This window comes from Bos taurus, chromosome 28, assembly GCF_002263795.3.
Source record: "Bos taurus isolate L1 Dominette 01449 registration number 42190680 breed Hereford chromosome 28, ARS-UCD2.0, whole genome shotgun sequence".
Taxonomy (NCBI): Eukaryota; Metazoa; Chordata; class Mammalia; order Artiodactyla; family Bovidae; genus Bos; species Bos taurus.
Window position 1 is genome coordinate 29,319,828 of NC_037355.1, and position 24,092 is coordinate 29,343,919.

At 39.9% G+C, this 24,092-nt stretch overlaps 1 protein-coding gene across 4 annotated transcripts in view; it reads right to left on the reverse strand.

The window, feature by feature from the left end:
- Positions 1-24,092, reverse strand: part of CFAP70 (cilia and flagella associated protein 70) — an 83,291-nt gene that overhangs the window by 19,865 nt on the left and 39,334 nt on the right. For all 4 annotated transcript variants that reach the window (XM_024986691.2, XM_059882539.1, XM_024986692.2 and 1 more), the window contains 10 exons: positions 23,814-23,984; positions 23,549-23,629; positions 21,142-21,233; positions 17,776-17,836; positions 17,272-17,466; positions 15,780-15,911; positions 10,715-10,840; positions 8,521-8,654; positions 8,293-8,408; positions 7,870-8,094 (listed from right to left, as the gene is read on the reverse strand). In XM_024986691.2, the coding sequence (XP_024842459.1) occupies positions 7,870-8,094; positions 8,293-8,408; positions 8,521-8,654; positions 10,715-10,840; positions 15,780-15,911; positions 17,272-17,466; positions 17,776-17,836; positions 21,142-21,233; positions 23,549-23,629; positions 23,814-23,984 (1,333 nt within the window). The remainder of the gene's footprint in view (positions 1-7,869; positions 8,095-8,292; positions 8,409-8,520; positions 8,655-10,714; positions 10,841-15,779; positions 15,912-17,271; positions 17,467-17,775; positions 17,837-21,141; positions 21,234-23,548; positions 23,630-23,813; positions 23,985-24,092) is intronic.

Here is a 24,092-nt window from a genome sequence, read left to right on the forward strand (position 1 = left end):
TTTGGGGACACGGACTTGCCCACCAGTGGACTGGCACCAGCCTTGAGTCCCTCGGGGATGCACAACCAACCACACAGAAAAATACTGTGCCATCCAGTGGGCCCTCAGTTACCACATGAGGCACAGCCTCATGGACAATTGGGCCAGGGGCCAGTCCTGCTTACCAGCATGCCCATAAAGTTCACCTTGCCACAAGAGAAGAGGGATACTTCTAGAGTGTATACCTCTGGTGACCTGAGAAGAGTGCCCTGCTGGACCCCATTGGACATCTCCTATATAAGGCACTTCTTCAAGACTGGGAAATGTAGCCAACCGACCTATCTAACACACAGAAGTAAACAGAGAATGGGGAAATGAAGAGATAGCTGAATATGTTATCAATAAAAGAACAAGACACAACCTTAGAAACTTAAACTGCTCTAAAAAATAAAGTCTGTATAAAAATAATATATTAATATGAAAAAACATGTCCTTCTAATGAATTTTTTAAACCTAGATGAAATTGACAAACTCTAAAAAGTAGAAAATGCAAAAAAAGTAGAAAATGCCATGAATAACTCTAATAAATATAAAATACAAATACATTAAACACTAAAAGCAAAAGAATAAAAGGTACTTATTAATCTGGATCATAAAACTAGACAAAAAAAATTATAGGCTTTCATTTATGAATACAGATGCAAAGATCCAAAATAAAGAGTTAGCTATTCAAATCAAAAGGTATATTAAAAATTAATACATTATGATCAAGCAGTATTTATTCAATTATTGTGAGGATTGTTAAATATAAAAGAAATCTATCAATGTTGTTCACTATACTAATAGATAAAAGGAGAAAATAGTTTTTTTTAATTGATGCAGAAAAAGAATCTGATAAGGATCAATACTTATTAATGAAAAAAACTTTGGAAATTAAGAACATAAGAGACTTCTTAATTCTGTAAAGGTTTTGTTTTTTTTTAAGAAAAATCTTAAACCATATTTTAGATTTAACAGACAAACTTTAAACTCATTCCCCTTAGGGAAAGAAGACAAGGCTGAACACTACAACTACAACATATTACTGTAAATAATAAAAAGAGGTGAGCAGTATGAGAATTGGGAAGCAAAGGTAACACTATCACTATTGGCAGATGATATAATAATCATATCTGGAAAAAACAATAGAAGTAATAATCTATCTGAATCAATAAGAGTCAAATTACGGGCTTCCGTGGTGGCTCAGTGGTGGAGAATCCTCCTGCCAGTGCAGAAGACCCAGGTTCCATCTCTGGTCCAGGAGGATCCTACATGCCAAGGAGCAACCAAGCCTGTGCGCCACTACTGAGCCTCTGCTCTAGAGCCCAAGTGCCGCAACTACTGAACCTGCATGCCCTGGAGCCCGTGCTCTGCCATAAAAAAAGCCACTGCAATGAGAACTCTGCCCTCAACCAGAGAGTGGCCCTCACTCTCCGCAACTAGAGAAAAGCCCGCATAGTAACGAAGACTCAGCACTGCTGAAAATAAAGAAATAAATAAACTAAGCTCCCTATTTTAAAAAAATGAGTCAAATTAGATTATCATATACAAGTCAAATCTACAAAACAATAGTATACACTAAAATGTAGAAAATCAATAGCATACATTAAAAAATACCAGCAATAACCAACTAGAAAATAAATATTAAGTATGTTGTTCACTATACTAATAGATAAAAGGAGAAAATAATTAAAATAAGATACTATTATGATAGCAATGCAATCAATAAAACAACTATGAATTACTTAAACAGGGCCTCACTGGGGAAAAAATGTTAAAAACTTTAATAAAAGAACCCAGAAGATGACCAGAGTAAATGGAGAGATTCTCCACACTTGGATAGAATGGTTAATAATACGCAGGTGTCTACTGGAGTCCCCTGTTGGCTCAGACGGTAAAGAATCCACCTGCAATGCTTGAGACCTGGGTTTGATTTCTGGGTTGGGAAGATCCCCTGGAGGAGGGCATGGCAACCCCTCTCTAGTATTCCCAGATTTTCCAGGCAAGAACCTAGCAGGCTACAGTCCATGGGGTCGCAAAGAGTTGGACATGACTGAGCGACCAAGCACAGAAGCACAGATGTCTATTATCCCTAAATTAATTTATAAATTCAATACAGTCAAAATAAAATGTCCAACTGGATTTTTAACATACTTGATAAACTCACTATAAAATTCATATAGGTGAATAAAGATTCATGAACAGGTAAATCAGGTATACAAAAGGCAAGTAAATGGGAAAACCTCATGTGCCAGAAACCAAGGCACAGTGTAACACCACAGCAATACAGAGTGTGATGTTGCTTTAAGATCAGACAAATCAGAACTTAGAGCTCAGAGACATGTACACCTTAAATCAAATGATAAAAGATGATTGTTTAACAGATGCTTTTGAGAAAATTATCTCTCTACGTGGAATGAAACTAGTTCCCACCTAGCATCACACTCAAAGATGGAATCTGGATAGATTAAACATGTAAATGTAAAACTAATATTATAAAGTTAATCGAAGAAAATGTGACTTGAGGTAGGAAGAACTATTTAAACAAAACTTCAAAGGCACAAAACCACAAAGCATTTGCAGAGCTGAACAACACAATCAACTAATTAAACTCACTTTATAGAACACTCCACTCAGCAACAGCAGAATATACACTCTTTTCAAGTGTACATGGATCAAGTCAGATTAAACACTAGACCATAAAACAAGTAGAAGGATTCAAATCATGTAAAGTACATTTTCTAACCACTATTAAGTTAAATTAGAAGTAAGAAACAAGTATATCTGGAAAAATTCTCATATATTAGAAAATTAAAAAACATATGGCTAGATAACCCAGATATTCAATTTCTAAGTTGAACAGTCCCAGCTATTCAACTTCTAAGTATTTATCCATCTCATCCTCTTTCCCTCCTGCCTTCAATCTTTCCCAGTATCAGGGGCGACAGAGGATGAGATGGTTGGATGGTATCACTGACTCAATGGACATGAGTCTGAGCAAATGCTGGGAGATGGTGAAGGACAAGGAAGCCTGGCATGCTGCATTCCATGGGGTTGCAAAGACTCAGACACAACTTTGTGATAAAAAATAATAATAAGTATTTATCCAAAAGAATGAGAGTCCATGTCTATCTAAAAATTTGTACACAATATCCACAGCAACTTTAACAGTCCCAAACTAGAAACAGCCCAAATATATATCAACAGGTAATTAAATAAATACAGTGTGGTATCTCCATACATCAGGATATTATTTAGCGATAAAAAAGGATGAACTACTGATATGGGCAACAACATGTTTGAGTCTCAAAATAATCAAAACTGGATTAAAGATTTACTGAGCACGGCCCCGCCCATCAGAACAAGACCCAGTATTCCCCTCAGTCAGTCTATCCCATCAGGAAGCTTTCATAAGCCTCTTATGCTTCTCCATCAGAGGGCAGACAGAATGAAAACCACCAGAAAACTAACCAATCTAATCATATGGACCACAGTCTTGTCTAACTCAATGAAATTATGAGTCATGCCATGTAGGGCCACCCAAGACAGATGGGTCATGGTGGAGAGTTCTGACAAAATGTGGTCCACTGCAGAAGGGAATGGCAAACCACTTCAGTATTCCTGCCTAGAGAGCCCCATGAACAGTATGAAAAGGCAAAAAGATAGGACATTGAAAGATGAACTCCCCAGGTCAATAGGTGCCCAATATGCTAATAATGGAGCTCAGTGGAGAATTAACTCCAGAAAGAATGAAGAGATGGAGCCAAAACAAAAAGAACACCCAGTTGTGGATGTCACTGGTGATGAAACCAAGGTCTGATGCTATAAAGAGCAATATTGCATAGGAACCTGGAATGTTAGGTCCATGAATCAAGGCAAACTGGAAGTGGTCAAACAGGAGATGGCAAGAGTGAATGTCGACATTTTAGGAATCAGCGAACTAAAATGGACTGGAATGGGTGAATTTAACTCAGATGACCATTAAATCGACTACTGTGGGCAAGAATCCCTTAGAAGAAATGGAGTAGCCATCATAGTCAACAAGAGTCCAAAATACAGTACTTGGATGCAGTCTCAAAAACAATACAATGATCTCTATTCTTTTACAAGGCAAACCATTCAATATTACGGTAATGTAAGTCTATGCCCCGACCAGTACTGCTGAAGAAGCTGAAGTTATACGGTTCTATGAAGACCTACAAGGCCTTCTAGAACTAACACCCAAAAAAAGATGTCCTTTTCATTATAGGGGACTGGAATGCAAAAGTAGGAAGTCAAGAAACACCTGAAGTAATAGGCAAATTTGGCCTTGGAGTACAGAATGAAGCAGGGCAAAGGCTAATAGAGTTCTGCCAAGAGAACACACTGGTCATAGCAAACACCCTCTTCCAACAACACAAGAGAAGACTCTACACATGGACATCACCAGATGGTCAATATTGAAATCAGATCGCTTATATTCTTTGCAGCCAAAGATGGAGAAGCTCTATACAGTCAGCAAAAACAAGACCGGGAGCTGACTGTGGCTCAGATCATGAACTCCTTATTGCCAAATTCAGACTTAATTGGAGAAAGTGGGGAAAACCACTAGACCATTCAGGTATGACCTAAATCAAATCGCTAACAATTATACAGTGGAAGTGAGAAATGGATTTAAGGGACGAGATCTGATAGACAGAGTGCCTGATGAACTATGGATGGAGGTTCGTGACGTTGTACAGGAGACAAGGAGCAAGACCATTCTGAAGAAAAAGAAATGAAAAAAGGAAAATGGCTGTCTGAGGAGGCCTTACAAATAGCTGAGGAAAGAAGAGAAGCCAAAAGCAAAGGAGAAAAGGAAAGATATACCCATTTGATTGCAGAGTTCCAAAGAATAGCAAGGAGAGATAAAAAAAAAAAAAAGCCTTCCTCAGTGATCAATGCAAAGAAATAGAGGAAAACAACAGAATGAGAAAGACCAGAGAATGAGAAAGATTAGAGATTCCAAGGGAACATTTCATGCAAAGATGGGCTCAATAAAGGACAGAAATGGTAGGGACCTAACAGAAGCCAAAGATATTAAGAAGAGGTGGCAAGAATACACAGAAGAACTGTACAAAAAGATCTTCATGACCCAGATAATCATGATGGTGTGATCGCTCACCTAGAGCCAGACATCCTAAATGTGAAGTCAAGTGGGACTTAGGAAGCATCACTACGAACAAAGCTAGTGGAGGTGATAGAATTCCAGTTGGACTATTTCCAATCCTAAAAGATGATGCTGCGAAACTGCTGCCCTCAATATGCCAGCAAATTTGGAAAACTCAGCAGAGGCCACAGGACTGAAAAAGGTCAGTTTTCATTCCAATCCCAAAGGAAGGCAATGCCAAAGAATGCTCAAACTACCGCACAATTGCACTCATCTCACATGCTAGCAAAGTAATGCTCAAAATTCTACAAGCCAGGCTTCAGCAATACATAAACCGTGAACTTCCAGATGTTCAAGCTGGTTTTAGAAAAGCCAGAGGAACCAGAAATGAAATTGCCAACATCTGCTGGATCATCGAAAAAGCAAGAGAGTTCCAGAAAAACATCTATTTCTGCTTTATTGACTATGCCAAAGTCTTTGACTGTGTGGATCACAATAAACTGTGGAAAATTCTGAAAGAGATGGGAATACCAGACCACCTGACCTGCCTCTTGAGAAACCTATATGCAGGTCAGGAAGCAACAGTTAGAATTGGAACAACAGACTGGTTTCAAATAGGAAAAGGAGTACGTCAAGGCTGTATATTGTCACCCTGCTTATTTAACTTATATGCAGAGTACATCATGAGAAAAACTGGGCTGGATGAAGCACAAGCTGGAATCAAGATTGCCAGGAAAAATATCAATAACCTCAGATATGCAGATGACATCACCCTTATGGCAGAAAGTGAAGAAGAGCTAAAGAGTCTCTTGATGAACGTGAAAGAGGAGAGTGAAAAAGCTGGCTTAAAGCTCAACATTCAGAAAACGAAGATCAAGGCACCCGTTCCCATCACTTCATGGCAAATAGATGGGGAAACAGTGGAAACAGTGGCAGACTTTATTTTCTTGGGCTCCAAAATCACTGCAGATGGTGACTACACCCATGAAATAAAAAGACACTTACTCCTTGGAAGGAAAGTTATGACCAACCTAGACAGCGTATTAAAAAGCAGAGACATTACTTTGCCAACAAAGGTCTGTCTAGTCAAGGCTATGGTTTTTCTAGCAGTCATATACGGATGTGAGAGTTGGACTATAAAGAAAGCTGAGCGCCGAAGAATTGATGCTTTTGAACTGTGGTGTTGGAGAAGACTCTTGAGAGTCCCTTGGACTGCAAGGAGATCCTAGCAATCCAACCTAAAGGAAATAGGTCCTGAATGTTCATTGGAAGGACTGATGCTGAAGCTGAAACTCTAATACTTTGGCCACCTGATGTGAAGAGCTGACTCATGAAAAGACCCCGATGCTGGGAAAGACTGAAGGCAGGAGAAGAAGAGGACGACAGAGGATGAGATGGTTGGATGGCATCACTGACTCAACTGACTTGGGTTTGGGTGAACTCCGGGAGTTGGTGATGGACAGGGAGGCCTGGCGTGCTGCAGTCATGGAGTCGCAGAGTCGGACATGACTGAGTGATTGAGCTGACTGACTAACTGAAGTGCAAAAAGTCAGACAAAAAAACAGTATATACTGTGTAATTCTTCTTAATTCTAAAATTGGGACATCCCCAGTGGTTAAGAATCTGCCTGCCAATGCAGAGGACACAGGTTGGATCCCTGGTCTGGGAAGATCCCACATTCGGCGAAGCAGCTGGGCCTGTGATCCACAGCTAAGCCCATACCCCTAGAGCCCTTGCTCTGCAATGAGAGAGGCCACCACAGTGAGAAGCCCACACACCATGGCAAAGAGCAGTTGTCCCCACTCGCTGTAACTAGAGAAGGCTTGCACACATTAATGAAGACCCAGGGCAGCCATAAATAAATAAGTAAAAGTCTAACATATGCAAACTCATCCATAGTAACAGAAAGTTGATTGGTGGTTATATGGAAACAGGGGCAAGAGAAAGAGATTACAGTCTACAGCCACACCACCCTGAATGTGCCAGATCTCATCTGATCAGGGTCAGACCTGTTGAGTACTTGGATGGGAGAAAGAGATTACAAATGGGCACAAAGAAAGTTTTGGAGTTTTCAGATATGTTCATTATATTAACTGTGGTGATGTTTCCATGGATGTGTTCACGTGTCAAAACTTTTCAAATTGTACACATTAAATATGTGCAGTTTATGAAATATTCATTATACCCTAAACTGTTGAAAATACATGTACACAAAATAACAATTTTGTGTTAATAAGTGTAATAACTTATAAACAAAATAACATATGCAAGAAACACACAAAAACACACAACTTAAACACATTAGAATGATTTCCTTAAGTGGAGGAAAGGAGAATGTCAGTGAAAAACAGGGAAAAAAAGTGATTAAATAAATTTAAAAATTTTACAATCACAAGACTGAGACTTTAGATCCTGGGGAAGTGAGTGAGGGGGAAAAGAATCTGCTAAAATGATACCCCTTTTAGGGATACATAGAGATGTTAAATTCTCAAAAATTTTAAGTCTCAAAAAATTGACAAGCAACAACAGTAGAAATTTCCGACTTTCAGTCACATGAATGAGGAAATGTTTAGAAGGACTGTTGCCTGGTAGCCCTGGAACAACTCAAAACTCCACTTTCTCATTCATTTCACAACTATTTACTGAGTACCTACTATGTGCCAGAGCCTACTCATGAGGCCAGTAATTTTTCCAATAGCCACACACCATCTCCCTGGTCCTACCTGTGGGGGCTTCCACTTTGAGGGCTGCTGTAGAAGAAACATTGGTAACTCCCCAAGGACCTAAGCTGGATTCTGCTTTCCCTCCTTCTTCAACATACTCTATAGTACCGGTGCTCTTCTGCTTCGTGACTTGTGCCTGAAGAACTCGTGCCTGAAGCTGTTTGGAGGCTTCATGAAATGCCATTTCCATTCGAATATCATTATTTTGAATTTCATAGTATAAGCCTGAATAAAAAAAGACGTTGAAACAAAGGTGACTAATTTCCCACTATCAAATACTGAAGAATGACAACATTTCATTTAAATTTCCCACACTTCTACCAAAGTTTAAGAATTACATGATGAGCCATTAAAGAATGGAAGGAGAAAGGAAAAATCTTCTAATGAAAGAAGATACATTTGTATCATAGGAAAGTATCAAACCAAGTAAAGTCCAGGCTACAACATTGGTCGGTTCCAAGCAAGTAGCATCTTCAAAGAAAACTTCTGCCTGCTCATAGTTCTCCATCAGGACAGCCAGGACACCACACAGCAACAAGCTGAGAAGAGACCACCAGCATGATTGACCACATGGCCCATGTTGCAGGAACCAGGGCAAACGCACACAGAAGCTTATCTGCTCCTACTCATTCCTCTCCCTTCCAACCATACCTCTGGATATGATTCTGGTTCAGGGAAAGGGCTTTTCGAAAACACTCCTGTGCTTTGATATTGTCTTCAGTTAGGAGGCAGAAGGCACCATAGTCCAGCCAGTGCTCCAGGTTCTGGGGCTCACGAACTAACCTCTGCCACATGAAACATCAGGAGGACCAAGGTTACCGTGACACTATGCTACATCCTTCATGCACATAACATCACATAGCAAGCACTCCAGAAATACTATAAGCTCTATGAAATTAGAAGTATGACTTCTTTTTTGCTTACCATTAAATTCTGAATGCCCAGAACAGTCACTTGTCTGGCTTATATTATGTGGTCAATAAATATTTATTGAAATAATGTAAAAAATGAATCCTCAAAAAAAAAATAAATCCTCAATTCACTGCTTTCTAGTATCAGTGTTTTGGTCACCATATGCTCATCCAATTACTTGGGAACCAAAAGGTTCATTTATGTTTCATTTTAAAAATTTACATATAATCACTTCTGTCACAGTCTTGAGGAGGCAAATATCAGCTTATCCACAAATATGTAATAATAAAAGCAACTTATAATGAGTGAAAACTATAAAACATTGCTGAAAGAAATTAAAAAGAAGAGAGATAAACAAATGAAAACACATTGCATGTTCACAGATTAGATTAGAAGACTTAATACTGTGAAAAGCAATATATAGACCCAATGCAATGTCTATCAAAATCCCAATGATATTTTTTTGCAGAAACATAAAAGCCCATTCCAAAATTCATATGGAATCTTAAGGATCCTGAATATCCAAAATGATCTTTAAAAAGAACAAAACTAGAAAACTCACACTTCCTGATTTCAGAACTTAACAAAGTTACAATAATCAGTCTGGTACTGGTATAAAGACAGACATATAAGCCAAGGGAATAGAATGGAGAGCCCAGAAATAAATCCTAACATATATGGTCAAATGACTTTTGACAAAGGTGTCAAGACCATTCGGTAGGAAAAGGACAATCTTTTAAGCAAACTATGCTAGGAAAACGGAGTATCCACATGCAGAGAATGAAGTTGAACCCTTACCTAACACCATATACAAAAAAATAATTCAAGTGAATCAAAGACCTAAATGTAATATCTAAAACTATAAAATTCTCCTAAGAAAACACAGGGCAACAGTTTCACAACTGGATGTGACAATCTTCCTCCAGCTATGTTCCCATTAAGTGCATGTTTCTCCCTCTCCCTACACTGGGACATTTGTACCAGAGGGAGGGTGTGTGAAGCAAGTTGGGCCCTGTGCATATAGCTGTAACAATGGCTGCTTATGTAGCCATCTGTGGCTCTTCTCAGATGCAGCCCAGGTTAGACTTTTTTTTCCTGGTTGTGGCCCCCAGATCCAGTGCCATGCTGTGGTGTGGTCTGAGTGGGGCTGGAGCACTGGCTTGGCTTGGGCCCAGATGCATGGTAAGGCGGCCGTGAGGAATGTGCCAGCCTGTAGGGCAGATCTCGCTCTGCCCTGCCTCAGGGGCAAGCCAGGACACTTGCATTCTTCATAAACGGAGCCCAGGCTTCTCCAGCCTTTCTGTTTGTCCCAGCAGTCAGTCCTCCAACCCGCAAAGGCGCCCTGTCTTCTCTACACAGTAATCCAGGACTGGGACACCCAGTCTGCGGCTTGACTCACTTACCCCTCAGTGTGAATATTCACCACTGCACTCTCCCTTTTCCTCTGAGTCCCCTCCTAGGGTCACAGGTCCCAACCAGCTCACTTTTCTTCCCTTTCAGCTAAATTATGCGTGTATCTTTCTTACAGCCTTGCTTGTACATGAGCCCTTCTGTCAGCTTCCAGTGAGAATTGTTCCACATGTAGGTATATTTTTAACATGCTTAAGGCAAGGAGGTGACCTCCAAGTCCCCTTACTCTGCCATCTTTATTTCTGCCTCTTGAGGCTCATTTCTGCATATGGATAACCAACTGTTCTAACACAATTTTTTGAAAAGCCTATCCTTTAGGCATTGAATTTTTAAATCTGTAAACAACTTTGTCAAAAATATAATGGCTCTGTTTCTATGGACCTATTTTTGGACTCTCTTATTGATCTATGTGTCCATCTTTTCACCAACAAGGTTGGATTTTAAACAATCAAACACTCCTATGTATTATACCCATATTATACAATTAGCAGTAGCAACAACCACCAGAAAGATGTTTAATTACCTCTTCATAGTACACTGTTGCCATTTCATAGTTCTCATTGACTTCTGCTTCAAAGGCAAAGAGTCCAAGCTGTTCACTGCTAGTATAAATGGCTGGAGGGGTGCCTTGGACATCATCTGGCATGGTCTTGTCAGCATCAAGATGACAGGCAGACAAAATGAAGCAGTTATAAGCAGAGAAGTTTTATAAGAATAAACCAGATATGAGACTCTAGTTATGATGTCTGAAATGATATTGAGGTTTCTCACAGTCTTACCAGTACAGTAACAGAGTGAGTGTGAACCAACAGATAAATATCGAGGGTGAAATAGAATCTCAGGTATCTGAACACCAACAGTCTGAGCTCATGGAAGTGAGTAAAAATTATTTACAGCAGAACTGCTCTCCTCAAGGCTGGGCAGTCAGCATCCCTAAGTCACTTTTAACCCCAAATAGCTTCTTTCTTTTTCTCTAGTGTACAGAAATATTATCATTTTTTAGGGGTCATGACATGAAAAGGTTGTCAAGAACTAGCCAGAATCTTCAAACATCGAGAAAACAAATCTTTGGCAGCTACATCTATATTTTCAATGGGATATATAGACAGATTCTACCAAGGAGACATTTTAGACATAGCCAGAAAGGTAGAAGGAAAAATAACATATCCTTTATACCCAGATAGGAAAGAGGAGGTCTGGTATAATAAGCAATCTCTTGGGCCAGAGGCCAGGGGCAGGGAAGACCCCTCCCCCGATTTCTTAACCAGAAATAAAACTTGTATCGTTGACTTTAACAATGAGAGTTACTAAGGAATGTGAAGAGTGAAGCTCAGTTTGAGATGGGCCAAAGAGAGCTTCTGATCATTGTTAATGCCTCTGTACTCCGTTCTTTCTAATTCTGAGCTCCAAATCCCTATAGCAACACACTCCTATGCCCAAACCAGAAATATTTTACCTCTAATATCCACTCCCCATACCCACATTACAAGCCTTCTGTCTTCTTGTCATTTAGTCCCCTTAAAACTGCTCTCTGACTTCCAATACACCTATAATTTCCCAAATGGATAAGCCTGGACCTCATGATTATCTACTCATACTGCTCTCTCACCAGCACACTCAAGTCCTGGGCATCCTTGTCCTTTTCCTGCACTTGCTCAGACAACTCCCAAATCAAAACAATCCCACAATCTGACTTCTTCCTTCTTAGGCAGAAGCTGCTAATTGAGCCTGAAGAAAACTGCATATGGTCTTAGCTGAAGACTTTACTACTCTCAACAATCTATGTATCTGTCCTTGTTCAGCAACATTTTCCATTATGCTAGGCAGTATCTAAATTTTCTTCTCTTCAAACTACATTCAACACTTACTCCTTTCACTTTCAGTAAAGATGTTACTTCACAGAGGAAATAGAAATTATTAGGCAAAAAAAAAAAAATCCTTCAACTTTTGAATCCCACAACCAAATTGTTTCTCTTTTTTCTAAGATTTATTTAATTTTTTGGCTGTGGTGGGTCTTTGTTGGTGCATGTGGGCTTCCTCTAGTCGCAGAGAGCGGGGGCTACTCTCTATTGCAGTGTGTGAGCTTCTCATCGGTGGCTTCTCTTGTTGCAGAGCACAGGCTCTAGGCACATGGGCCTTCAGCAGCTGCAGCACATGGGCTCAGCAGTTGTGGCTCTCGGGGTCTAGAGCGTGGGCTCAGTAGCTGTGGTGCACAGGCTTAGTTGGTCCACAGCATGTGCAATCTCCCCAGACCAGGGATCAAACCAGCATCCCTTGCATTGCAAGGCAGATTCTTAACCACTTAACCACCAGTGCTCAAGAAGGGAAGCCCCTAAACTGTTTATTCCTGCATCCATTGTATGTCTTTGCTTTCAACCTCAGAGGAAGAGGTATCACATCCTTCTCTGTTTTGAGGCTAATCCTTACATCTAAATTCTTGATCCTTTTCCATTTGTATATCCCAAGTTTGCCATTGATTGTCCTCTCTTTCCCCTCAACTTTGAACTTCTCCCAATCTACTGACTCCTTTTCCTAAACCTGAGGACATTCTAAAGACTTTTCCATCTTAAAAAGAAAATCTCTAATTTCTAGCTACTACTTTCCTACTCCTTCCTTTTATCTTCCAACTTCTTGAATGTTTATCCACCTGCTTTCTAATCACTCATTTACTCCTCAATTCACTATAACTTGGATCTACTTCATTAGACCAATGAAACCGCTATGAAAAGGTTAACAACAGCCTCTTTATTGCCAAATTCAAAAAAATCTTTTCAGACTTTCTCTTTTCTCCCTAGCTATATGAACATATAACTGGCATCAGTTCAGTTCAGTTGCTCAGTCGTGTCCAACTCTGTGCGACCCCATGAACCGCAGCACGTCAGGCCTCCCTGTCCATCACCAACTCCCAGAACCCACCCAAACCCATGTCCATTGAGTCGGTGATGCCATCCAACCATCTCATCCTCTGTCATCCCCTTCTCCTCCTGCCCTCAATCTTTCCCAGCATCAAATGGGTCAGCTCTTTGCATCAGGGGACCAAAGTATTGGAGTTTCAGCTTCAACATCAGTCCTTCCAATGAACATCCAGGACTGATCTCCTTTAGGATGGACCGGTTGGATCTCCTTGCAGTCCAAGGGACTCTCAAGAGTCTTTTCCAACACCACAGTTCAAAAGCATCAATTCTTTGGCGCTCAGCTTTCTTCACAGTCCAAGTCTCACATTCATATATGATGACTGGAAAAACAATAGCCTTGACTAGATGGACCTTTGTTGACAAAGTAATATCTCTGCTTTTTAATATGCTGTCTAGGTTGGTCATAACTTTCCTTCCAAGGAGTAAGCATATTTTAATTTCATGGCTGCAATCACCATCTACAGTCATTTTGGAGCCCCCCAATATAAAGTCTGCCACTGTTTCCCCATCTATTTGCCATGAAGTGATGGGACTGGATGCCATGATCTTAGTTTTCTGAATGTTGAGCTTTAAGCCAACTTTTCACTCTCTTTCACTTTCATCAAGAGGCTCTTTAGTTCTTCTTTGCTTTCTGCCATAAGGGTGGTGTCATCTGCATATCTGAGGTTATTGATATTTCTCCCGGAAATCTTGATTCCAGCTTGTGCCTCTTCCAGCCCAGCATTTCTCATGAGGTACTCTGCATATAAGTTAAATAAGCAGGGTGACAATATACAGCCTTGACGTACTCCTTTTCCTATTTGAAACCAGTCTGTTGTTCCATGTCCAGTTCTAACTGTTGCTTCCTGATCTGCATATAGGTTTCTCAAGAGGCAGGTCAGGTGGTCTGGTATTCCCATCTGTTGAAGAATTTTCCACAGTTTATTATGATCCACACAGTCAAAGGCTTTGGCATAGTCAATAAAGCAGAAAGAGATGTTTTTCTGGAACTCTCTTGCTTTTCTGATGATCCAGTGGATGTTGGCAATCTCATTTCTGGTTCCTCTGCCTTTTCTAGAACTAGCTTGAACATCTGGAAGTTCACAGTTCACATATCGCTGAAGTCTGGTTTGGAGAATTTTGAGCATTACTTTCCTAGTGTGTGAGATGAGTGCAATTGTGTGGTAGTTTGAGCATTCTTTGGCATTGCCTTTCTTTGGGATTGGAATGAAAACTGACCTTTTCCAGTCCTGTGGCCTCTGCTGAGTTTTCCAAATTTGCTGGCATATTGAGTGCAGCACTTTCAGAACATCATCTTTCAGGATTTGAAATAGCTCAACTGGAATTCCATCACCTCCACTAGCTTTGTTTGTAGTGATGCTTCCTAAGTTCCACTTGACTTCACATTCCAGGATGTCTGGCTCTAGGTCAATGATCACACCATCGTGATTATCTGGGTCATGAAGATCTATTTTGTACAGTTTTTCTGTGTATTCTTGTCACCTTTTCTTAACATCTTCTGCTTCTGTTAGGTCCATACCATTTCTGTCTTTTATTGAGCCCATCTTTGCATGAAATGTTCCCTTGGTATCTCTAATTTTCTTGAAGAGATCTCTAGTCTTTCCCATTCTATTGTTTTCCTCTATTTCTTTGCATTGATTGCTGAAGGAAGGCTTTATCTCTTTGCTATTTGGAATTCTGCAATCAAATGGGTGTATCGTTCTTTTTCTCCTTTGCTTTTCACTTCTCTTCTTTTCACAGCTATTTGTAAGGCCTCCTCAGACAGCCATTTTCCTTTTTTCATTTCTTTTTCTTTGGGATGGTCTCGATCCCTGTCTCCTGCACAATGTCATGAACCTCTGTCCATAGTTCATCAGGCACACTATCAAATCTAGTCCCTTATATCTATTTCTCACTTCTGCTGTATAGTCATAAGGGATTTGCTTTAGGTCATACCTGAATGGTCTAGTGGTTTTCCCCACTTTCTTCCATTTAAGTCTGAATTTGGCAATAAGGAGTTCATGATCTGAGCCACGGTCAGCTCCTGGCTGACTATATAGAGCTTCTCCATCTTTGGCTGCAAAGAATATAACCAATCTGATTTCTATATTGACCATCTGGTGATGTCCATGTGTAGAGTCTTCTCTTGTGTTGTTGGAAGAGGGTGTTTGCTATGACCAGTGTGTTCTCTTGGTAGAACTCTATTAGTCTTTGCCCTGCTTCATTCCATATTCCAAGGCCAAATTTGCCTATTACTCCAGGTGCTTCTTGACTTCCTACTTTTGCATTCCAGTCCCCTATAATGAAAAGGACATCTTTTTTGGGTGTTAGTTCTAGAAGGTCTTGTAGGTGTTCATAGAACTGTTCACCTTCAGCTTCTTCAGTGTTACTGGTCGGGGCATAGAGTTGGATTTCCGTGATATTGAATGGTTTGCCTTGGAAATGAAGAGAGATCATTCTGTAGTTTCTGAGATTGCATGAAAGAGGATACCCCCTTATTTTTCCAAAAATTAGTCTTATAAGTTAGGCAGTTTCTCATTCATCTTTGTGTTTTCAATGCCTAGCACAGAGCAGCTACCCCAATAAATGTCTGTGGAGTTAAGGAAGAAAAGAGGCAAGAAGAAAGGAATTATTTAGAGGAGACCCTGATGACCTACAGAGAAAAGGAAGAGTGCTTAGTTCTAAGGCACCTACCTGGTTTAAGGCCACATGCATCTGATCCACCAAGAAAACATACAGCTCACTGATAAATTTCTGCAGCTCCTCTTGGCTTTCGAATGATGTTGTCTTCAAGTACTTCTCTCTCACAATCTTTACCACAGCATGCTGCAAGAGACACGCATCACCATGTGATAACACAGTTCAGCAGCATGCTAACAGCACAGACCTCCCTTGAGCTTCTGATCTAAGGCTCATCAGAAATCCAGAAGGTGAAATGATTTTCCTTGGTGACTGCTAGACCGTTGGCTCTCTGATTTTCCCCCAATCAACATACTTTGCATGACATCAAAGTATGTATTCATGACATCATTCTTTTCTTGACATTACCATCATCATCAATATGGTCAATACAGGATTCACACTTTGCAAAGAGAGTCACAAAGACAAAGAAAACCTTAGCATTATGTTTATGCATCATGTTTTTCATAGTGGCAACATGATTCAAGGGAGAAAAGGAGAAAGGCCTGATTTGAGAGACTGAACAATGGAATCCTGGTTCTAATCCTGCCACTGTACAACCTCATAAATTATTTTACATTTGGTATTTCGGTTTCCTCATTTATTAAATGGATATGTACTTCTGGTATTCCTATCTTACTTCAAAAGAGGATTGAGAGGCCAAAGAGAAATAACAGGTGAAGAAGGACATCCAGCTAGTAATAGTAGAACCAGGAATCAAACTGAGATGTGCCTATGCCACCTGAGAATGGCCTCTTGTCTCCATGGGTATCCGTTGCTTTTCACTTTATTATTTCCACATACTTTCTTTGTATCTGTTTGGTACAGTTTAGGGCACATAGTAAATGTACATAGAAAGGCAATGCAGTCTAGCAAATAAGAATGTTGAGTCTGGAGCCAGATTGCCTGAATGTACATCCCATCTTTGACCTTTACTAGCTCTGTAATCTTAGGCAAATTATTTAATCAACTAAATACTGCAATTCTCTATCTATAAAATGAGGAGTACCTTTCTCTTATAGTTGTTGTGAGGATTAAATTAGTAAAATATGGAATATTTAAAAATTCGTCTGTATACAACAAATACTCAATAAATGTTAGCCATTATTATTTGGGAAATTATTGTTAAGTAAATACTTCTCAAATCTTAGTGATTCTATGGGCTGGAAAAGGTTTGCAATGGGAAACAGAAAATTGTCATGGAATCAACACCAGGTACAGAGTGTCTGCCTGCTAATGCAACACGAAATCTGGCCCCAAATCTGGCCTAACTTCAAGTGAGGAATTAGTTTATTACAAGCTTACACTCAGTATGGATACTGAACCATACCAAGACTATACAGGAGTGGAAGAATGTCTCTAGACATTCCATCATGGAGGACATAGGTCTTTGTATCAGTAGCAAGAAAGGTAGAGCATAGCTGAACATCACTGGAAAAGAAATGATAACTACATATGCAGATAAGATGCTTCATAAAAATCCACGGTTTAATAAATTAATATTTACCTTGAGTTGTTCTTTGAAAGCAAAGTATTTTCCAGAGCAATTAAGTTCATAGTTGAGCTGGCACTTCTGCTCCTCCAGGGTTTCACTGTCTATATCATTACCAGTCTTGACTACTTGTTTCCCAAACATATTGTGATATTCATTCAGAATGGCTCTAGAAATGTTCTTGATCTGCTTGTGGTAGTCACTCACCGCCTAGAAAAATACAAAGTGTCTGGTAAAGGGGCCTCAAAGAGGTCAAGACGTGGAAGGAAAGTCTGAAACTGGACTGGGTTTTACATTCAGTAATACTTTAGGTATAAATTGCCCTTTTCTTCCCATCTCAGAAACCATCAGCCAAAGATTAAACACTGTATGTTTAATCTGGTCAGATAGAAGCATGAGGGAAAATATGTGAAGCTACAATTTCTCACCCCTTCTGGAAAACACACCGAAGAGCCCAAGCTCTATTTTCAAGTGGGTGCACTCAACATCGCAGAGTTTCACCTTGGCTTTGGCACTTACCTTCTGAGCTCCTCCTGTCCTACGGGTAAGAGGTGGCCTTGGAGGAATCATTTCCTTGACCCTGTATCAGAAAAAAAACACACAAACTTTCTTATATCCAGATGTATGTTCTTTTATTTCCCAGCGCCAAAGGTCTGGGTGAGGGATATCAAAGGTCAGTTGCCCATCACACTGGACCACTATGCTATTATCTCATGTAAGAACCTAGATGTGAACTTCAGAACAGCATATAACTGTGAATTAGGAAGGAAGGTAGGAAACCACTAAATAGCTACCTGGAAAGTAGCTAAGTTGCACTTCTGGCTAATTTGAGGCCAGGCTTTACCCTTATTCATTTTTTTAAAATCTCTTGTACACAAGAAACTACATAACTCAGGCATTAGAAAGAAATGGGTGTTTCGACTTTAGTAGCTTTATGTAGCTACTAACAGTAGCTGTTATGACTTTTGGTAGAGTCTCTGAAAGCACAAAGCTTTGGAAATATAAATGGTACAAGCAAGTGAAAGCTTTTCTTTCCTCTTCAGTAGGAAAAGTTGATGCTTTCGAACTGTGATGCTGGAGAGGACTCTTGAGAGTCTGTTGGACTGCAAGGAGATCAAATCAGTCAATCCTAAAAGGAATCAATCCTAAATATTCATTGGAAGGACTGATGCTAAAGCTGAAGCTCCAATACAGTGACCACCCAATGTGAAGAACTGACTCATTTGAAAAGACCCTGATGCTGGAAAAGATTGAAGGCAGGAGGAGAAGGTGGCAACAGAGGACGAGATGGTTGGATGGCATCACCGACTCAATGGTCATGAGTTCGAGCAAACTCTGGGAGATAATGAAAGACAGGGAAGCCTGATGTGCTACAGTCCATGGGGCTGTAAAAAGTCAGACACAACTGAGTGACTGAATAACAATAAGGATAAAAAGTATACTCTTGGTCATAATTTATAAGACTGCATTAAGCTACAGTAAAGACATTAAACTTTACAGTGGAAAAAAAAAACTTTACAGTGAATAAGAAAATACATTTTATCACTGTTAAACTACTTACACCAAAACTTTTACCTTCCATTTCCAGGAGTTCTTACAAGAACCCAAAAGAAATCAGGGGCTTCCCTGATGGCTCACTTGGTAATGAATCCACTTGCAATGTGGGAGACCTGGGTTCAATCCCTGGGTTGGGAAGATCCCCTGGAGGAGGGCATGGCAACTCATTCCAGTATTCTTGCCTGGAGAATCCCCATGGACAGAGGAGCCTGGCAGGCTACAGTCCATGGGGTTGAAAAGAGTCGGACACGACTGAGTGACTGAGCACACAGACAAACGGAATTATAGTTCTTCCTTCTAAGAGTTTCAGATTCCTACTTAGGTATACTATACTGTCTTGAAATTTACCAAAAAATTCACAAATCCAATTTTTCTTTCTGATCAGATCAGTCGCTCAGTCGTGTCGGACTCTTTGCAACCCCATGAATTGCAGCATGCCAGGCCTCCCTGTGCATCACCAACTCCCGGAGTTCACTGAGACTCACGTCCATCGAGTCAGTGATGCCATCCAGCCATCTCATCCTCTGTCGTCCCCTTCTCCTCCTGCCCACAATCCCTCCCAGCATCAGAGTCTTTTCCAATGAGTCAGCTCTTCGCATGAGAATTCCCTGGTGGTCCAGTGGTTAAGACTTGGTGCTTTCACTGCAGTGGCCCAGGTTCAATCCTTGGTTGGGGAACTAAGATCTTGCAAGCTATGTGGCATGGCCAAAAAGAAAAGTGAGAATAGGTTCTATGTAATTGTAGACCTTGCTCATAACTCTTAATTTTAATTTTATCTATGTTACTAGATAATATATCCATATGATTCAAAATTTAAGAAATATGAACCAATATATAGTAAGTGGTCTCCTGCCAACCTTGTTTAGCCACCCAGTTTCCTTTCCAGAGACAATATTATTCATTCATTGAAAATATATATTGAGTGCCTATTATCCACCAGGCACTTTTCCAGGTGCCAGGGATAGAGTATTAAGCAAAGACAAAAATTCTTGCCCTCGTGGCACTTACATTTTAGTTGGGGGAAAAAAGGACAATAAATAAGATAAATATGTTAGTGATATGTTCCACACAGAAAAATAATACAAGAAGGCAGACAAACTATGTTGGGGGTTGGGAGTGGTGGAGATGGGGAGCATATTTCACCAGGGAAAGCTTCACTGAGATGATAATACTTGAGTATGACCTGATAGAAGTAAGGAAGCAAGTCATGTAGATATCTGGGGTGAAGGAAATTATAGGAAAAGCAAGCAGCAAGTGTAAAGGCCTTGCTGCAAGAGTATGCCTGGCATGTGTGAGCAATAACAAGAGGCCACTTTGGCTAGACAGAAAAAAATGAGGAGAAAATACATGCAGAGTACATAGCCAGCCCCTTGTAGGTCATATAGACTGACTTTTGCTCAGAGTATGATGGGAGTCACTGGTAGCTTCTGAAGAGAGGAGTTATATGAATTGATTTCCATTTTAATATAATCATTACAGAATGCTATAGTAAGAGTAAATTGCCCAAATGTGGTACATTCATAGAATGAAGTACTATTCAACAATAAGGAAATGAAATACTGATACACGCTGCATGCTGGATGAACCTTCACAGCATCATATTAGATGAAAGAAACCAGCCAACGAGGACCACATTGGTATATGCTTCCACTTAAATGAAATGTTCCAGAGTTGGCAAATTTATACAGACAAAAAGTAGATACGTGATTGCTTAGGCCTGGGGTGCAGGGTGTTGGTAGGGAAATGGCATGAGGATTGAGAGGAAATGTAGAGGGATTCCTCATATATATGGAGACATTATTCTCCATCTATCTATATAAAAAAGACAATAAAGGATACCATGAATAATTATACATCAATAAATTGGATAACCTTGATGAAACAGACAACTTCTTATCAACACAATCAAAGCACTGTGGTACAACGTAAGCATAGTTCTAAAAAATTACACATATTTATATGAGAGGAGTGTGTGTGTGTGTGTGTAATATAGAGACTTACAATAACTCCAGAAGGATAAATACCAAGGTGTTAAAAATGGTTATCATTGGGTGAGTAGAAAGAAATCTGGGTATTTTTAGATACTTTCTTGTTGATTTTTTTTTTCTTGCTGATCTTGAAATTTTCAATATTTTTGTAATTGGTATATATGGCTTTTTTTAAAAGAAGACAAAAGTAATGAAAAAAACTTCATTAAAAAAAAACACCCAGAAAACTGTCTGCTGCTTAACCCAAGAAAAATTACATTTATGTGGACAAAACAACTTCCTTTAAAGGAAGTCACCTAAATTGTCTTGCAAAACAGGTATAAGAACCATCGGCACACACCTTCTGGCTAGTTCCTCTGGCATTCTCTTCGGAACCAAGGCTTTGTCCAGTTCAATCTCCAACACAATGTAAGTCCCTGCTTCTACATATTGCTGCAAAGACATTTTTCTCTAATTTATTCTTTCCAGGAAAATACATATTCATGAAAAAATTTTAGTACTATAATGCTCACAATATAAATGAGAAAATTGTATATTTAACTATATATAGTGTGATTATGCGGAGAAGGCAATGGCAACCCACTCCAGTACTCTTGCCTGGAAAATCCCATGGACGGAGGAGCCTGGTAGGCTGCAGTCCATGGGGTCGCTGAGGGTTGGACACAACTGAGTGACTTCACTTTCACTTTTCACTTTCCTGCATTGGAGAAGGAAATGGCAACCCACTCCAGTGTTCTTGCCTGGAGAATCCCAGGGACGGGGGAGCCTGGTGGGCTGCCATCTCTGGGGTCACGCAAAGTAGGACACGACTGAAGTGACTTAGCAAGCAAGCAAGCAAGTGTGATTACGACTTAAAATATTTTTTAGATAGAAAAATAACTGGAAAGAAAGATAGTAATGGGGGGGGGCTTCCCTGGTGGTCCAGTGGTTAAGGATCCGACTGCCAATGCAGTGGGCATAGGTTTGACCCCAGGTCTGGAATGATCCCATATGCAGAAGGGCAACTAAGCCCATGCACCGTAATTACTGAGCCTGAGTACTGCAATGACTGGAGCCAGTGTGCCTAGAGCCCTTCCTACACAACAAGAGAAGCCTCTGCAAGGAGAAGCCTGCACACCACAACGAAGAGAAACCCCAGCTTGCCATAACTAGAGAAAGCCCCAAGCACAGCCACGAACACCTAGGGCAGCCATAAGTAAATAAATAAATAAATATTTTTAAAAAATAGTGGCAGTGGTTATCTCTTGCAGAAAAAGGTTTTCAATTTTACTCTTGAAAACATCTACCCCAGCTGAAGTCTTGTTTAATTTGTTCAATATCATTCTTAAAATTCTTTTAAGTGAGTGTCATTCTATCTTCTAGCAAACATCTTTCAGGAGTCTTGCAGAAATAATATCATAACCTTCTGACATTCCCACCCACACCCTTCTAAGTACCATCTATCAACTTCAACCTAGGACATTTCTACCTAGATTTTTGCCAGCATCCTAAATATATCAGGTCCAAAACTGAATTTATCATTCCCCTATAATAACCACTATCTTTATTTTTCTCTAATGATTCTGTCATCTTTCCAGAAAGTGAGGCTTGAAACCCAAGTTAGCTTTAACTTTTATTCCTCAACACCCAAAGCTTTCAAATTTCATACCTTGCCTCTGCGAGTTTTTTACTTTCTTTACTACAACCCTGTCCCTAGATTAAACTGTCATTGACACTCACCTGTACTATAGGAAAAACCTATACACCGACGTCTGAATCCCCTACCACAACTTCAGTCTCTTTTTTCTATATCCTGGCAAGAGTATTGCCCTGACACACTCATGAGGTATTATTTCTACATGACTTAAAAACTTAAATGTGCATTTCTGAGATAAGGCTTAACAGTCCCTCATCATCCACAGAATGAAACCCACACTTTTCAGCAAGCCTTTCAAAGCATTTCTAAACCCCAACTCAATCTCTCTCTTCTTTATCACCTCCTTCTAGAGCCATTACTTTCTTTTCATTTCTCTGTATCATGGTGGTGGTGGGGGTGTAGTCGCCAAGTCGTATCCGACTCTTGCAACCCCATGGACCGTAGCCTGCTAGGCTCCTCTGTTCATGGGATTCTCCAGGCAAGAATATTGGAGTGGGTTGTCATTTCTCTATATCATACACTGAATTAATTGACATACCCTGAGTTCTGCTACCTTCTTTGTGTCTTGACTCAAGTTATTCTCTGATCCTGAAATTCTTCTCCTTCCGTCTCCATTTGGCAGAGGGTTCTCTTTATCTTTCACTACTTGGCTTGGATGCCACCCCTTCCTGAAGACTTCTGAGGCTGCCTCCTCTGACTCCTGAGCCCACACAGCGCTTTCATTTGTGCCTCTGCTACAGCGGTCATCAAGGGTCTGTCTCACACTTAGTTACATACCAATCTGTTTTGCCCACCAGAGTGTTGAGAGCATATGAATAAATGCTGTACATGATGTATCTCTACATCCCTAATAGGGCTTAATAAGCATAATTAACGAGACATAATTTTTTAATGCTAGGAAGGACCTTGAAATTAATCTGTTATCCACTCATTTTAGAGTCTCAACAAGACAAAGACATGACCTTACTCAAGGTCATAAGCTAGTCATGGCAAATATGGGATGGTTACTCAGAAAATGAATTTTCCTGAGCATTTTCCACTATATGATACAATCTGCTTAGTAAAGGACTGATGGATTCAAACTTAATTTTCTAACTCTTCATGCAGTTACCTGTCCTTCTGGATTGTTGCAAAGGGAGGGTTCCATTTCCAAAGGAGTATCTGAGCTCTGAGATTTTATACTAGGTGCTTGCTGAAACAAAATAAGCACACATCAAAAACTCAATTCTTACATGGTCTCCACAACAGCAGGAGCAAGGACCATTATGTTGCATCAAAATGTCAATTAAAATGAAGCAATTCATCAAAACAGAAATCAATGCAAGCCTCTGGAAAGTAACAAAACCAGCAAAATCATCAACTTCTCGACAACCTACCACATCCCCAGGCCTAGGCTTTCCTTCCATATCCTTTTCTTTGACTGTTTTATCCTCTTTCAGGTTCTTAGAAACAACTGGTTTAGACACTGGAGAATTAATTCCGCCTACTTTATTATTCTGAATCAAATTATGGCCAGTATCCCGGAACAAGCTAAATAAACACTTGGTCTGAAAAGAAACAAACAAAAAATGTAATTACTCACAGGCAAATGAAACAAACTTAAAAAAAAAACAACTTTATATTGTTCTTATTGAGTTTTTAAAAATTTTACAATG